Source organism: Macrotis lagotis, chromosome X (genome assembly GCF_037893015.1).
Source record: "Macrotis lagotis isolate mMagLag1 chromosome X, bilby.v1.9.chrom.fasta, whole genome shotgun sequence".
NCBI lineage: Eukaryota > Metazoa > Chordata > Mammalia > Peramelemorphia > Peramelidae > Macrotis > Macrotis lagotis.
In genome coordinates this window covers 690,637,019-690,652,512 of record NC_133666.1, presented here as the reverse complement: position 1 = coordinate 690,652,512, position 15,494 = coordinate 690,637,019, and the positions used below count along the sequence as shown (strand labels likewise).

Genomic DNA, 15,494 nt, shown 5'->3' with positions numbered 1-15,494 from the left:
AATTGCCCTTTTTCCCCTGGCCCCCTTGGCACACTTCTCCCAGGAATCCAAGGAAGGGAGCAGGGTTTTAAATCTTGCCCCCTCCCCTCCCCAGCTCCATGAGCTCAGACCGGGGCCTCCAGTCGGACCCCCACAATCCCTAGCTCTAAAATCTGTTAAGCTTTATGAACTGCCAAGTGCCTCAATTGGCAGTTTGAGGACCCACCTCCCCACCGGCTACTCGGCTTCCAGGTGAGAAGCCAGGCCGGGCGAGGTGAGAGTATTACTGAGGGGGGAAGAGGGGGAGGGGAGAGACAAATAGCCCTCATTTAGTCTGCTGATCACTGCAGGGTATGGGAGGAGGCAGCCCAGTACTGTTGGCACTCAGCTGTGGATGAAAGGGAGGTTTCTTGGGCATCGCTGCCCCTGCAGGCAGCCCTCCTCCCCCGGGGGCTGCTCCAACCGGGAGATACCAGGGAGAGGCTATCCCCATCACTCCGAGGAGACCCTTCTTGTCCCCCCTTGTGACTCCCACCCTGCTCTGGCAGGGAGGCTATCAGGAGAGAAGCAGACAAAGAGCACGGGGTCCCCTAGAACTGGGCACTCCTTTTGTCTTGGTTGGTGGATTCAATTCCTTTACATCAGAGACTCCCCCTTCCTCCAAAAAACTCAAGGGATGATCTGGGGGAGGGGGTAGAGAATTACCATTATTTATCCTGAAAATAGTCCACCAGGACTCCCTCCTTCTGTCTGATAAGAGAGAAATTAGGTCAGCACCCTCCCTTCCCTGGCTTCTGCAGTGGGGTTCCCCCCCCAGTCAAGAGGCCCCCACAAGGAGGGAAATGGAAGGGTTTCCCAGATTCTCTCTTGCCATCAGCTGCCAGGAAATCTCCATTTTCGTATACAGGGGGTGTATTTTATGGATATATTGAAATCAGAAGACTTATTTTAAAAACCCACGACAGTTTGGTAGAAATGAATGAATCTGAACAAATAAAAATACCCACCTCGAGTAGCTGGTGCCCACAAAGAGAATGAGTGTGACACCCAAGACAAGAGCTTTCCACGCTCACACTGAGCTGACTGTATTTCAGTCCGCCACTAGCTTCTCTCCAGTTCACAAAAGGCTGTTTTCTAGAATCTGCATTTGTTTGTCTGTTGCTTTGGCAAGGCCATTATAATGGGCGAACATTTCTGAGGCTCTCCCCAAGCACTAGGCTGCCAGGAAACTATTGACCTGAGCAGGCAGGATAAATGTGACACCACAGGGCCATCCTTCTCGGGCAGTCCTGGCTGAGGGTGATACATCATCGCCCTGGCTTTTCTCTTGGCGGAGTGCAAACACAGCAGCCGATAAACAACCCAGACCCAGGGCTCATTAAGCTTCCCGGGCAGATGGAAGTCACTCAGTGGAGCATGGGCTGATCCTTGGCTAGGCCCTTGGAGGGCTCCCAGGTCGTCACCCATTGGTTTCCCTGGGGCCTTGGGGGGAAAGGGGCAGCTGAGGACAAAGGGCACCAGGGCTGCCAACAGGAGCTAAGGGGCCCAGAGCATAGGGAAGGGATGGGGCAACCTAGGGGAGAGGAGGTAGGGAGGTGTCACCGGAAAGCACCCACCCAGGGGCAGTGCCTTCACGTTACAGGTGAAAGGTCCAAACCTCTCATTTTACAGAGAAAACAAGGACTCCAGGGGGGAAGGGGTCCCACATCAAGAAAGGGCCAGAGCAAAGATTTCATCAAAGTGGCATTAAGATCCCAGGGACTGGGGTTGTAAGTAACTGGCTGTTACTTCCTACTCTGGGCCTCAGTTTCCTCATCTGTAAAACACAAGGATCAGCTAGATGAGCCTGAAGTTCCCTGATGGCTCTGTCTCTGCCCTGGTCGGACCATTCCTCAGTTCGGGGATCAGTTGTGGCTAGAGGGTGACCAATATAGCGGGAACTAGCTGGCATTAGGGCCCTGGGATGGGCGGCCTGGAGAAGAGAGGGCTCAGAGGGTAGGGGGCCGGAGAGGTCCAGCTCCCCCCCCCCAGCCCACCCCCCAGCCAGGCAGCGTGCTTCAGTGGGAAGGGTGGGAAAGAGACAAGCCCTGTTCTGGTTAGTCCGGAGATGGGAACTGGCACTTTAATGGGTTGGGAGGGAGGAGGGCAGAGTTAGGAGGGAGACAGACTCCCGCTGCCCAGCAGCCAGGCTAAGTAAAACCTTTCTAACAATCAGAGCTGTCAGAAAAGGCTCGGGCTGTCCCCGAGGGGCTCCAGGAGGCTGCAGTGCAAGGGAAGAGCCCTCGTTTGGGGTGCTGGGGCCCCTTTGGTCCTCAGGGGGCGCTCAGGAGACCTTTCTCAGAATTATGCTTTAAATTTTTTAAGTTAATTTAATCTAATTTAAATTTTTAAATTTTAAACATTACAAGGGGAATCATTTCTATTGAAATTGTGTTCAGAATGCTGCCTACATACAATATAAGGCATCTGTCTCTCTCATCTTTCTGTGTCTCTCACTCTCTTTCTATCCTGTCTGTCTGTTTCTCTCTCTCTCTGACTCTGTCTCTATTTCTGTCTTTCTCTCACTCTCACTTTTACTCTCACTCACTGTCTCTTTTATCTATCTTCTGATTCTCTCACTCTTTCTCACTTTTGCTCTCACCGTCTCTTACTGTCTGTCTCTCTATCTCACTCTCTTTGTGTCTCTCACTGTCTTTCTGACTCTGTGTCTCTCACTCATTTTTACTCTCACTCACTATCTCTGTATGTGTCTGTCACTGTCTCATTCTGTCTCTGTCTCTATCTTCTGACTGTCACTCTTTCTCACTTTTACTCTGTCTCTCTCTGCCTCTCTCTCTGCCTCTGTCTTTGTCTCTTAGTCTCACTTTTACTCACTGTCTATCTTCTCTCTCACTCTTTCTCACTTTTACTCACTGTCTCTGAATCTGTCACTCTCTCTGTATCTCTGTCTCTGTCTTTCTCTGTCTCTCACTCACTTTTACTCTCACTCACTGTCTCTGTATGTCTCTGTCACTGTCTCATTCTGTCTATCTTCTGACTGTCTCCACTCTTTCTCACTTTTACTGTCTCTTACTCAATCTCTCTGTCTCTCTCTGTCTTTCTGTCTCTTACTCTCACTTTTACTCACTCTGTCTCTGCATCTCTCACTGTCTCTGTATCTCTGTCTCTGTCTTTCTCTGACTGTCTCTCACTCACTTTTACTCTCTCACTGTCTCTGTCACTGTCTCGTTCTGTCTCTCTTTAATCTCTTACCTTCTGACTTTCTCACTTTTACTGTCTCCTCTCTCTCTCTCTCTCTCTCTCTCTCTCTCTCTCTCTCTCTCGCTATGGACCCCAGGGAGGGGATGAGAGACTGCATTAGCGCCCCCCCCCCAGTTTCTCCCAACTCCTGAGATTCTAATTTTCCACGGGCCTCCTACAATGGAAATACTGCCATGACTCAGTCTACCAGCTTCAGCCGTTGAGTTCCTGCATTTCCCCCCGAGCACCCACACCGATCACCACCCATCGCAATTCCCAGCGGGAGGGAGGCATGGCGCGGTGGTAGCGATTGCCATTTTGCAGCTGAGGAAGCTGAGGCTCAGGGAGGCTGGCCTCCCCCCAGGCCCGAGAGAAGAACTGGGCCCTCTCCACCGGCCTTCCCTGCATTCCTAAGGCAGCTCCACTTGGGAGCAAAGAGCCTGGCTCTCCAGGAAGCCAGCGGCAGAGATGGAGGGGCGGGGAGAGGCGGCTTGGGATGCTCAGCCCCAGACAGACGTCTTGCCACCTGCCTTGCTTTCCACCATCAGACAAGCCCACTAGGGGCTCCTGCGGTGCCCCAGGCCGGGCTCCAGGCCAGCAGATGAGGAGCCCTTGGAGCCCGAGTCAGCGGCAGGCTCTCCAGGCCTGATACACCGGCCTCTCATTTTCCCAGGCCGCCTCTGTCAGCACTGAGAGGGACTTCCCTCTCTCTGGAAGCTACAGGAGCCCTGGCTGTGGGCGGCCAGCTTGTCAGGAGCACTGCCATGGGGGGGCAGGGAGGGCAGCGTCAGCCTCCTCTCTGGAGGGGCCTGGGAGCCACCCGTTCCTCAAGCACCCACTGAGGGCAGGCCCCCAGCCGCTGCCCCGGGCTGGAGGGGAGCTTCGTTTCCCGTGCACAGGGACTGGGGGAGGCAGATGCCAGCAGCTGCCCCTTCTTCAGGCAAGGGCTCAGCCACTGGCAGCCCTTCTTCGTGAGAGAGGGGGGCTGCCTCCCCTGGATCCCCAATGGCAGCTGCCTCTGCGGTGGGCTGCTATCACGAGCAGGGGTCAAACACCACAAGACGTGGTGGGAGATGAGTGGAGGGTGCCAGTCCCGAGTTCAAATTAGCCAGGGGTGGAGAGTGGTACAGGAGGGACCACAGTGATGGGTCTGGCTTTCTGTCCAACACACACACACACACACACACACACACACACACACACACACACACACACACGAGGGAGGGGAGGAGAAATAACCGAGGGAGAGTTCATATTCTCACTGACGCTACCTGGAAAGTTCCCGAGTGCTGAAGGGGATTCCAGTGCGGGTCTCTGAATGGATGACTAGATGTGCCAAAGCGGAAGCTGTCTACCAATAGCTTGGATCTGCAAGACCAGGACGGTGCAGAATCACCTCCCTGAGTCCTCAACCTTCCTCTCACAGCTGGTTTTGTTTTTGACTTGCCCAAGGCCACACAGCTAGGTCATTATTAAGTGTCTGAGGCTGGATTTAAACTTAGGTCCTCCTGACTGCAGGGCCGGTGCTCTATCCACTGTGCCACTGAGCTGCCCCAATCCTCCACCTTTCCACAAGAGCTGTAGCTGGAAGTGGTGCCCAGATGCTTTTGGTGGCAGTCCTGGCTTCACAAGCCACCAGCTGGCTGGGATTAATGCCATCTTGTTCGGTCTTGCTTCTTGTTAGGGTATAAACCTTAGTGCTGGCTTCTGGCTAGATCCTGTGTAGCCTGTTCAGGATGAGCAGAGGTGACTCGGCTTGTGGGAAGAGGGGCTGAAGCCCCAGAGCTGATTTTTATAGATTAGGAAAGGATACTAGAGGACATGGAAGATACTAAGTGCTCTCTGGATTTCTGCTATGGAGAATTTCCAAGAGCACATGGATGAGAATCAGTTCAGTACTAATTACCTAGACGTTCTATGATCCAGGAATCCCGGAGGATAGGAGGGCATAGAGGTGGGATTAGCACTGCAGGACAGAATGCTCAAGGGCCACCTAGACCAGAGTCTGGGAACTCTGAAAAATAGTTTGCTTTTTAAACAATCACTGGTTTCCATTGTAATCCCATGAGTTTTATTTATGAATTTAAAAACACATAATGTCACCAGAATGCCAAGAGTCTCTATCCCAGAAGAAAGGTTAAGAATGTCTGAACTGCTCCAGTTTCCTCATTTTACAAAAGACAAAATTTGGCCTCAGAAAGATTAAATGAATTGTCCAAGGAACATGGGTAACAATAACAATAAATAGTAATAACATGATGATGTTTGTCCTTTTTTCTGGAAGCCCATGCCATCTGGGAGCTGATGCCATGGCAAGCAAGTGAACTGGATTTGTGTGAGGGTCCTCTGGGGCCGTCTGGGGCCAATGGCCAAAGATGGATCAGAATGCCTGCATAAGGTCTTGGATGCAAGGTAATCAGAGCTAAGTGACTAGCCCAAAGTCACAGAGCTAGTGTGAGACTGGATTTGAACTCAGGTCCTCCCAGCTTTAGCGTTGGTGCTCTACCCACAGTGCCAGCTGGCTGCCTAAAATACACCACTTAGAACGTGCCAAGAGCATTACAATTTTTATCTCATTTAATCTTCACAACAACCCCTGGAGGGCAGTGTTATTTCCATTTCACAGAAACAGAGGCAAAGAGAATCAAGTGACTTGCCCAGGGTCACATAGGCTGCATTTGAACTCAGGTCTTCCTGATTCCAGGGCTGTCACTCTTATCTGCTGCACCTTCCAGAACTGTCTTGGAGCTGGGATTAGAACTCAGCTTGCCCTGCCCAAAGCACTCCATCTCCAGACTAGGCATTTCCCTCCGCTGCCCCCAGTTTCTGGAATGCTTTGCCCTTCCTCTCCTGCTCCTGGCTTCCTGATGCCCTTCATTCACTAGTGCCATCCCTCTATTGATGATTTCCCATCAATTCTGTCTTCATCTGCTGTTTTCACACTTCTCCACCATTAGACTGGGAGCTCCTTGAGGGTAGGGGCTGTCACTTGACTTTCTTGGTATCACAGAGCTCAAAGGTGATGTCTGGCATCCAGGGGGCACCTAATAAATGCTTCTGACCATCTGTGCCACTTTACTGGAAAATAGAATCAAGTCACCCCAGAGCCATGCTGTTTGTTTTCAAAACAGTGACTCAAAACTCACCCCCCTCCACATTCTAGGATTTGGAGGTGCAAGGACCTCAGGAGATGTCACCAACCAAACACTCGAGGCTGAGCCCTTGGATCCCCCAAGGTGCATCTTTGTCTTCCTGGTGTCTTGGACCCAGGGAGCTATAACCAATGCTTGGGGAAGGGGGAAGGATCGTTCCAAGTCTTGGGGACTGTTGGGACACCCCAGTGGGCCCCATGTTTCCTCTTGCCCCTTCTTCATGGATAATCTTAGACTATCTTCACTGGAGCACATCTTCCATTCTGGGAGTGATGCTACCTCCAGGCAAGATGTGGCTCTTGGGCCTGATACTGTCACCTCCAGAGGGAAAAAACAAAGAGTCTGTATGTTCATCTCTGCACCCCTAAAACTGCTCCCCACCCCCACAGCATGTATGACATTTGTTTGAACTAATATCAGCCCTGAAATGGGTGTTTGTATCACCAACACCAAATAATGCCCCCCCAAACTGGGCCATCAGTTTGGCCCAGAATTCCTAGATTATGGGACCTGGGTCTGGGACTGGGGGGTGGGGTGGGACAACTTTCATAGGCCAAGCACCTCATTTAGAGAGGAGAAAAATGGTCACTCAGCCAGAGCAATGTCAGAGTCAGGGTTCTGATTCCAAATCTGGTCTCTGGGCTCCTCACCCCAGGAAGAAGTGGGGGGGGGGCAACGGAGCTGAACCTCTACTCCAATTGCAAGTTCTCAAGGCCACCCCAGACTTTTATAGCTTTGAATTTTTATTAAAACAATCAGTTAAAGTAGAACAATCCCCCGAATAGAAAACAGCTTTTGGGTATTCCACCTGCCCAGGGAGGGGGCTCCACCCCTCCAGTCACAGGACATGCTGTACAAATCCAAATCTCACTTTTGCTTTGCAAAGAGGGGCGAGATGTCCATCTTGGGGATGTGATCTGCCAAGAGTCAGTCTGGGAAGTCAGTCAGTCTCCCCTTCATTGGAGACCCGGGGAATTGGCACAAATGAGAGCCAAGCTCTGGGCTCAAAGCTTGAGACCGGTTTTGTCTCGATGGCCTGAAGCGGTTTGGATGGACTTTTCCTTTGGAGAGAGTGGAGACAGGGAGACAGAGATTCACAGAGACACAAGAGAGGAAGGACAGAGACAGAGGGGCAGAGAGACAAACTGAAAGGAAGAGAGATGAGGGGCTCTCCCAGCTAGAGGAAGCTTTGGGAGGCCAGGGCTGCCCAGCTTGGGGGGGGCTGGGCCCATGACCCAAGAATTTCTAAGTGCCGTGATGTGACTCAGCTGAGCCTCGGTCTGGATGCAGGAGGGGGATGGAGTGCAGGAGTCTGGAGCTGCCAGCTGGGCCCTCCAGGGGCTGCCCGGCCCAGGAAGCCCCTCAATGAAGCAGCAGCTGCTTCTGCACTGTCTCTTCCCTTCTCTCTGGGGGCATGTCAGAGATAGATATTACATGTCATGTGCTTTTTGACATAAAAGATACCTACCAGGGCCATCTTCTAAGCTCCAGGGGGACAAACATCCAAAAGCAATGACCCCTTACTCTCCCTCTTACTCCTTGCTCCACCTGGTGGTCTCCCCTCCTGCCCCACCGGGCGTCAGGGTGTTTGGTCTGCCAGGAAGGGGGGGCTCCACTGGAGAGTTTTCAAGTTGAATTAATTGGCTCTCTCTGGTTTTCCCTTCCCAGAAGCCGAGAACGGCCATTAAATCCTTTGAGTCAAGGAAACTTGGCACTTTCCTATCTTTACACATCACCCATGTGCTTGGGGGCCCTGGGTCACTGCCTTTGGGGGGGGTGTCTCTGCACAGAAAAAACAGCTTCAGGCCCCTGTGTTCCTGAAGATCATGATGCCATGACATGCATGTGAGCTGGATTCAAGTGGAGGGGGCTGGGCTAGGTCACCGGTCTCACTTTCTCCTCCAGTCAGCTGGGTCCAGTGACCAGATATGGATCAGGAGGACTGCAGGTGACCCCGGATGGGGAGCCATCAGGGTTAAGTCATTTGTCCAAGGTCACCCAGATAGTAAGAGTCAAGTGTCTGAGGCCCGATTTGAGCTCAGGTTTTCCTGTAAATCAGAGGGCCACTACTTGAACTTGGGGGTCTCTCTTCCTATGTCACTTCAATTTTAAGGAGGGGCAATAGTATATATGATAAGAGTTTGGGTAAAATTCAGGTGCATGAAAATAGAAAACACGAGGCAGGCTCTGAAAGGACACCGAGAGGGCAGTCAGGACCTGGCATCACTGGCCTCGGCCTGCTCCCTCCCAGTGTCCCTCTGTCAAGCCCCTGTAAGATGAGGAACAAAGACGAGCCACTGAAGTTACCTGGAAAGCCAGGCACATGCTAGCAGCCAGAGGAGGCCGGGGCCTTGCACCACTAATTAAATAAGTGTGGCTCTCCCAGGGGCCAGGAGCTCTTCCCTGGCTAAGCTAAGACAGCTCCCAGGGAACTCCGTCTGGTCACAGAAATGGCTGCGCCAGAGCCAGCACGGGAGCCACCGTGGAGCCAGGGCCCTGGCCCCCAGAGCAGTCCAGGATTCTAGGCCTTCCTCTGGCTGGATGACTAAGTGTTGTTATGATTCAAAAACATAGGCAACATACCCAGAGAAAATCCCACTAGATTCACATTTGTTAGCTAACCGCCACAAGCAATCGTGAGGTCATTTAGGCCATCCTCCTGCCAGCAGGAGGGACAGAGACAGGCCGGGTGGTGGGGAGCTGACCATCCGACTCACGAACAACTCCAGGATGGAGAGAATGGGAGTCACATCCCCAAAGGGAAGCGCAGTGGTGGCGCAGGAGCCGCAGAACCAAGGCCATGGTGCTGGCACTTCTTGGACTCTGATGGGCAGTCAAAGCTGGGGAACTGCTCTCCATTCCTAGCTCACGCTGGGCTTGGCGACCGGGGGAGCAGCAGACAACCAAGGACCCACGACTAAGCAAAACACCCTACAAGGCAACAGACTATAAAAGGGCCCAGATGTCTACCAGGGAGTTTTCTGAAAAGGGCCGAGGGTAGGGGAACAAGATGAAACGTAGGTGATGTAAGGGTTGAGCAGGATGTTTCAAGATGGAGAGTGCAGAGATTAGCCAGAACGGTCAAGGATCTTGCCAAGAGAGAATACAAGAGAACTAGGTGCCAAGACAGGCTTGCCATGGACGGCAGGGAGGAGGCCCTGCGAGCTCCCCGGAGTCTCAGCTGGTTACTAGGTCTCAAGAGATTAGGAGGTCCCTCACATATAAGGAAGCCCAGAAGGGAAGAGAATAACAGGGGGGGATGGGTTCTGGGGGTAACCGCTCCCCTCAGCTGGGGATGGCTGCAGGGACCACAGGAGCCACAGCTGCTCTTTACCAGACCCGGCCCGGCCTCAATTCCTTCTCTAAGACAAGGCTGTGTTTTAGTGTCAGGCAGTCAAAGCCCATCCTTAGCGCACCGGGACCCGAGGTCTGATGACTGTGACGAGCCCAGCCCCCAATGCTCTGGAAGATCCCCAGCCTCAGTCCTCCAGAGCCTGGAGACCCAATCCTCTGGGAGGCCAGCCCACCCTACCACCCGCACAGTGGTGCTACTTTTGCAGGCACAGCTAGTCCAGATCTTCCGCTCTTTTGAAATCCTGGCTTGGGGTGGCGCCACAAATCTACCAATCTTCCTGGTGTTTCAGAGGGCGTCCCCAGAACAGTCAGATGAGGACGACACCCTGGGGCTTCGCCTCCCACATCGACTTGGCTATCCTCCCTCATATTAGTTTCCCTTCTCCCTCACTAGAACAGGCTGAGACTGCCTAGCAAAAATTGCATACCAAAGTGTCTTTGAAGACCACATGGGATATCACAATTATACATTAGACAAAAAAGATAGAATATTTTTTAAAAATCCATGGTGCTGGGCTTGAATCCCACTCAAGAAATCCTTGCAAGGGCTGGGATTCAGGGCCTTCACACAACGTTGGCATTGGGGTCACCGCCTGGCTGGAGCAAAGTCCAGGGAGGTCCTCGTCAGCAGCCAGCTTGGTTGGGGAGAGCTTCCCGCTGACGCAAGGGGGCTTGGACCGAAGTGGCCACTCCTTGGATGGCTGGGTCACTTCCTAGAGTTCTTCAAAGAAGGCCACTCGGGACTTTGTGCTCTGCAAGGTGAGCTGTAAGAGAGCAGAGGAGGACAAGGTGATTGGTAGGCCTGGCTGCACTGCCCTTCCCAGAGGGATCACTCCCTTTCACAACCAGATCTTGGTTCAGACAGAAAAGGAAGGTATGGGGACCAGATGCTGGATCACTAAATGAGGTTCCATAGTCTCCTCCAAACCCCAAACTCGGAGGTGGTGGCCACTTACTTCCCTGTGGATGCGGAGTGGGCAAAAGCATGTTAGCAAAGAAACGTCATCACCGTTGTTTTCTTGAGTCCCCACTTTCTCAGCCCATCTGCGGTGAGGCTTGCCCCGCTGAGTGCCATCTGGCCCCTTCTCTGGGGTATCAGAGTGACCCAGGCAGACAAGCAGAAGGCTAATCCTTCCCTCTCTGGCCCCAGTGGGAGCCTGAGAAGGGAAATCTTGCCTCCTGGGCTACTACCTAAGGGCTGTCTCCTGGAATGGCCCAAATGGAAAGACCTTCCCCGCCAACCCTGTGTAGAGTCCAAGGGCCTCAAATCCATGCACAGTGACACCAAAAACAGATAGAGAGCAAGACTGTGCCCTGAAATGGGAAGGAAAGAAGTTGGGGGCATGGTCCAGCAGCTGGATCAAGGGTGATGGGGCAGGATCCACAGAGTAAGCTCTGGAAGAAAGAGTGGAAGGTGGCATCCTGCCCCTGAAACCACTTCCCTGCTCTTAGGATCACCTGCGAAGGAGCTGATTCTGCCTGATGCTTCTTGGGATGGTGCACAAGCCAGGAAAACCTGTGGCTGGCTGTAGGGTTCTTTAATTTTTCCCCAGAATCAGCCAAACCACAAGCGTCTGGCTCACAAACACCAGGGGAGAAACCAGAGCTCCTGGGACAGGGATATGTGGAATGTGGCAAGATCCTCCACAAGCATTGGTACAGCGAAACAGCTACGACATTGTATGGGGAAACCTGGGTCTGGTGAACAATGGTCGGTGCTGCAGTGGCTGCTGGTGAAGCTCCTGTAAGGGCTGCCTCAGAGCCCAGGGCGGTTCTCCAAATTACATTATTATTTGCCAGCATCCCATTCCTTTCTCTCTGCCAGCTCATTGAATGAAAAGAGTGGGTGAGCTACTAGTGTTTGCAGAAAAAGGAGGCAGGTTCAGCAAAGCCCCGGGGGGTAGCCCCTTGGACAGGTAGCCACGTTCCCAGGCTGCACTGCAGTGCAGACCTCCAAAAGCAGCTGACCAGGGCGAGCTCCAAGAATTCTTGGCTGCCACACCTGAAAGCCAGGCTGGCTCCTGGCAGTTGGGGCAGCCTCATGTTCCAGGGGCTCAAGCCTGGGCTGGTTAGGATGCAAAGTGCCTCGGGGCCTTTGTCGAGACTCATCCTGGCCTTGGGTCTTTAGGCCCAGAGGCAGCTCTGCCTCTGCTCCAGGAAGAGAGGCCAAAGGCAAAGGCTCCTGGTGGTAGAAAAGGAGGGCTGAGATGACCACTCTCCTTCCTGACGGTGCCAGCCAGTGGGTGCTGAGCACCCAGCACCAGATCAGAGAGCCCCCGACGATGGCCAGCACACGTCCCATGGCCTCTGGGATCCCAGATTCCCTGGCAATGGATGTACCTGGGTGCCGGGCCTGGCTTGGGTATGTCCCCATCTCGTCACCCTGTCAAACAAACCTGTGGGGTCCTGCCTTCAGTTGAGGCCTCAGCACACCAAGTTTCCCAGGATGCTTCTACAGAGACGGCCTGCCCTGTCCCTATCCTCCATCCTGGCTGCCTCAAGGTCCCTTTGGCCTTGCTCCCACCTGGGTCTGAGGGGTAGGGCAGGAGATAAGAAAAGACGGAAGCCAAGGGGCAAAGGGGCAATGCTGGGCTTCCTTTGGTTCAAGGGAGGGCTAATGACAAAGAGTCAGCAGCCTGGCTCCCCTGCTTCTCCATCTCCTGACTGGAGTAGCCTTGAAAGGGGCCTCAGAGATCAGCTGGTCATGCACCAACATGTGGTCAGCACCTACTGTGAACACACTGCTGCCTGAGGTCTCTGGGACAACACTTGGAACTTCTTCTCCATGTCTTTGACAATAAGGAACTAAAAGCCAAGTTAGAAAATGTGCCCATGACCTTCCAGGGAGTTGGGCAGGGCAACACTGTCTCGCCAAGCATCCCAGGGGACAATGGAAGACCCCCAAAGGGATGACAGCACAGACACGACAACCTGGAACTGAAGCCCGGAACCTCAACCGGGAGCAGCAGCAGGAACCCCAGAACATGGACACCAAGGGGCAATCAGGGGCTCAGAGGTGGCGTGGGGGACAGTCAGGAAGACCTGAGTTCAAATCTGGTCTCAGCTACTTCCCAGTACTTCTCTGCCATGTTTTCCCCAACTGTTAAATGGGGATAATAGCAACCCCTCTCTTCCAAGGGGTTCAAGATCAAATGATCGAAGAGTGCTTCACCCATAGAAATGCTGGCTCTGATGACCATCGTGCTCATGGGCTCTGCAGGTCCTGAGTTGCACTTCCATTGGTGAGAGCAGAAGGGGCAGGGCTGTAGGACAGTTTCCTCCCCGGGTTCCCTCTCTCTTCCAGTTGACTTTCCAATTCTTGATTAGTCCACCCTGGGAGCAGCTGCACTGTTGGGGTCTGCCCAGCCTGCCAGGCCTCACTAGAATCACTCCCATGGGGGTCTGCATCCCTGCTGCCAGAACTGCTGGGGCTGGGCACTCTGGTGCCCATTCACCTGCTGAATGACCAACTCTGCCGAGGCTGCCTGCACGGAAGAAAGCCAGGCTAGGGAAAGCGGCTCCCTTCCACCAGAAAGAAGACCCCGAAGGGCTCTCCTCAAACTCAACCTGGGTGTCTGGCCCCCCTCTCCCTGGCTCTCCTGCCCCAACCTGCTGCAGACACTTCCTCCTGCTGCTCCAGAATCTTGCCAAATGGCCACTGGACCCATGAGGACTGTCAGGGTGCAGAGGCACCAACTCCTACAGTCGGACTTATGGGGTACAAGAGTTTAGCATCCTGCTGATGAATCTGAATACCAACAATTTCTGGCTATGGGCTTGGGAAAGTCACTCTCAGTTTCCTAATTTATAAGATAAAGGGAGAGTTGCAAGTCAAGTGTCTGTGAGCCTGCAAGGGCTCCCTGAACTGTTTGGGAGCTAGTAGCTGTGAGAAAAAGGGCTTGGCTTCTAGGTGGCCTCCGTGATCTCTTCTTGTTTTGTTCCTCTGGGGTTCTTGGGCACCAGAGGATCATCTGAGTTCGAAGGGCCTTTGGTTCTCCACTTTGGGTCTTAGGACCCCCTCCCCTCTCAAAGAGCTTCTGATTACGTGGCTTTTGTTTATGGAGATAACTCGGACCTTGCAGACTCCCTAGTAAACTGCCAACCCAGACCAATCTTTTCCCAATAAGGAGACAGTTCTGAGACATGAAGCGCCCTGGAGCAGGTCGCATCGGTGGCAAAGAGACCAGATTCCCCCCACCCCAGGGCTCTGCAATGGGCTGCCTCTCCTTACAGGAATCTCCTTCTGTAAAGATATGCCTGCACACAGTCCTTTGGGTCCTCCACTGCAGCCCTCCAGGGCTTTCCCAAAGTGCCAGAGGAGGATAAATAAATGTATATGCAAGGTGCAGCCTACAGCAGCAAGGCTGGTTGATTAAGAATAAATTACATTTTCATCAGTACAGAGAGAAAATTGATTTACAAGGCCGCATTGTGATGATCTTGTTCCTACTGCAAAGGAGGATGGAGGGGCAGGCAGCACTCAGTGAAGAGAGGAAGCATTACAATGAAGAACAAACTTCTCATGGGCCAAGAGTCTTCCCAGCAGCCTCTGGGGGCCTCTCCCCAGTCCCCGAATCCTAGGGGAAGAAAAGGTGCTGGAGCTGGAGCACCATTTCATTCACTTAAACACTAAATAAATACCCTCTCCCACTCCTCCCCAACCACTGCAAACCCATTTCACAAACCCTAATGTAATAAGAGCGGGCCCTGGAACTTGGTTTGTCCTATCCAAATGCAATGGAATTGAAATGCAAGCCCCTAATCCCTTTATGCTCCCTCTCCTCCTCCACATCCAACACTGAGGAAGGAGCAGGGGAGGATGAATCCATAAAATGGCGTGCAAATGCTTGGGCACCAGGCTTGCCAGAAAGGCCGTCTTTCAGAACACAGAGGCGAGAGCCAACTTCCACAGCGCTGAGCACTAATAGAATCTGGGGCTTAGGGTGTGATAAACATCCCCTTCCAAACTAGGAAGAAGGCTGTACAGGAGGGGATTTCCATTTTAAAAGAAATTGGTTAAGCTTTCCCCAACCTCTCCTGGGGGGTAAATCTCATTGAAAGAAATGGTTTCACATAATGCACAAATGGGAAATGAGTCACACACAGACAATAGCTCACCTGCCTTGCCCCTAGTCAAAGGAAGAATTTAAGGGCAGTTCTGTCCTAATTAACAAACTGAATTTGGGTTTATCTTCTTTAGCAGTCCAAGTAAAGAAGGCTGCCCTGGGAAATTCTGGAGGATCTCTCCTAAATGTCTCTCCTTTGGGGGACTGTGTCTAATTAAAAAAAAAAAATAAAGACTTGAGGAAGAGAAGTGATCACAGCAAGGTCAGCAAAACAAGGTAAAATGGTTTAAGACAAAATGGCACTCTGCAGGGTGGGTTCAAAGGCTATTTTTGACTGTGATACTGTATATCAGTTTTTCTACCTGAAAACTGGGCTAATGGCAATGACACCTCACAAGACTGGTGAGAAACTAAATGATGTCAGTGAGTCTCCTTGAGCTCCTGGATCGTCAGGTCCAGCCAGTGACATTGTTATGATGTGATGGAGGTTCATCTGAGAGCTCATGGCAGGGCTCCTCTCTGGGGGGTTGGGGGGTGGATAGGGGGCACAAGCATGTAGCCAACTTCACTCCTTCTGGTGATAGGGTCCCACCATAAGCTAGGAGAGTCCCCTCCATCACCTGGAAACAAAGAGGACTTGTGGATCAACCCAAATCACTTTCCACATAGCAGTCAAGTGATTTAGGTGAGCAGATTGTATTTC

The 15,494-nt window shown here is 52.6% G+C and overlaps 1 protein-coding gene across 4 annotated transcripts in view; it reads right to left on the bottom strand.

The window, feature by feature from the left end:
* Positions 1-10,175: 10,175 nt before the first annotated feature.
* The window catches only part of NF2 (NF2, moesin-ezrin-radixin like (MERLIN) tumor suppressor), a 119,792-nt gene continuing 114,473 nt past the window's right edge, over positions 10,176-15,494 (bottom strand). For 3 of the 4 annotated variants that reach the window (XM_074206281.1, XM_074206279.1, XM_074206280.1), the window contains one exon: positions 10,176-10,489. Coding sequence is in view for 1 of the 4 variants with exons in the window: in XM_074206279.1 (XP_074062380.1) it covers positions 10,439-10,489 (51 nt within the window). In the remaining 3 variants the exon portion in view is untranslated. Of the gene's footprint in view, positions 10,490-14,843; positions 15,002-15,494 lie in introns of all 4 variants that reach the window. The other variant, XR_012472327.1, reaches the window with a different exon arrangement.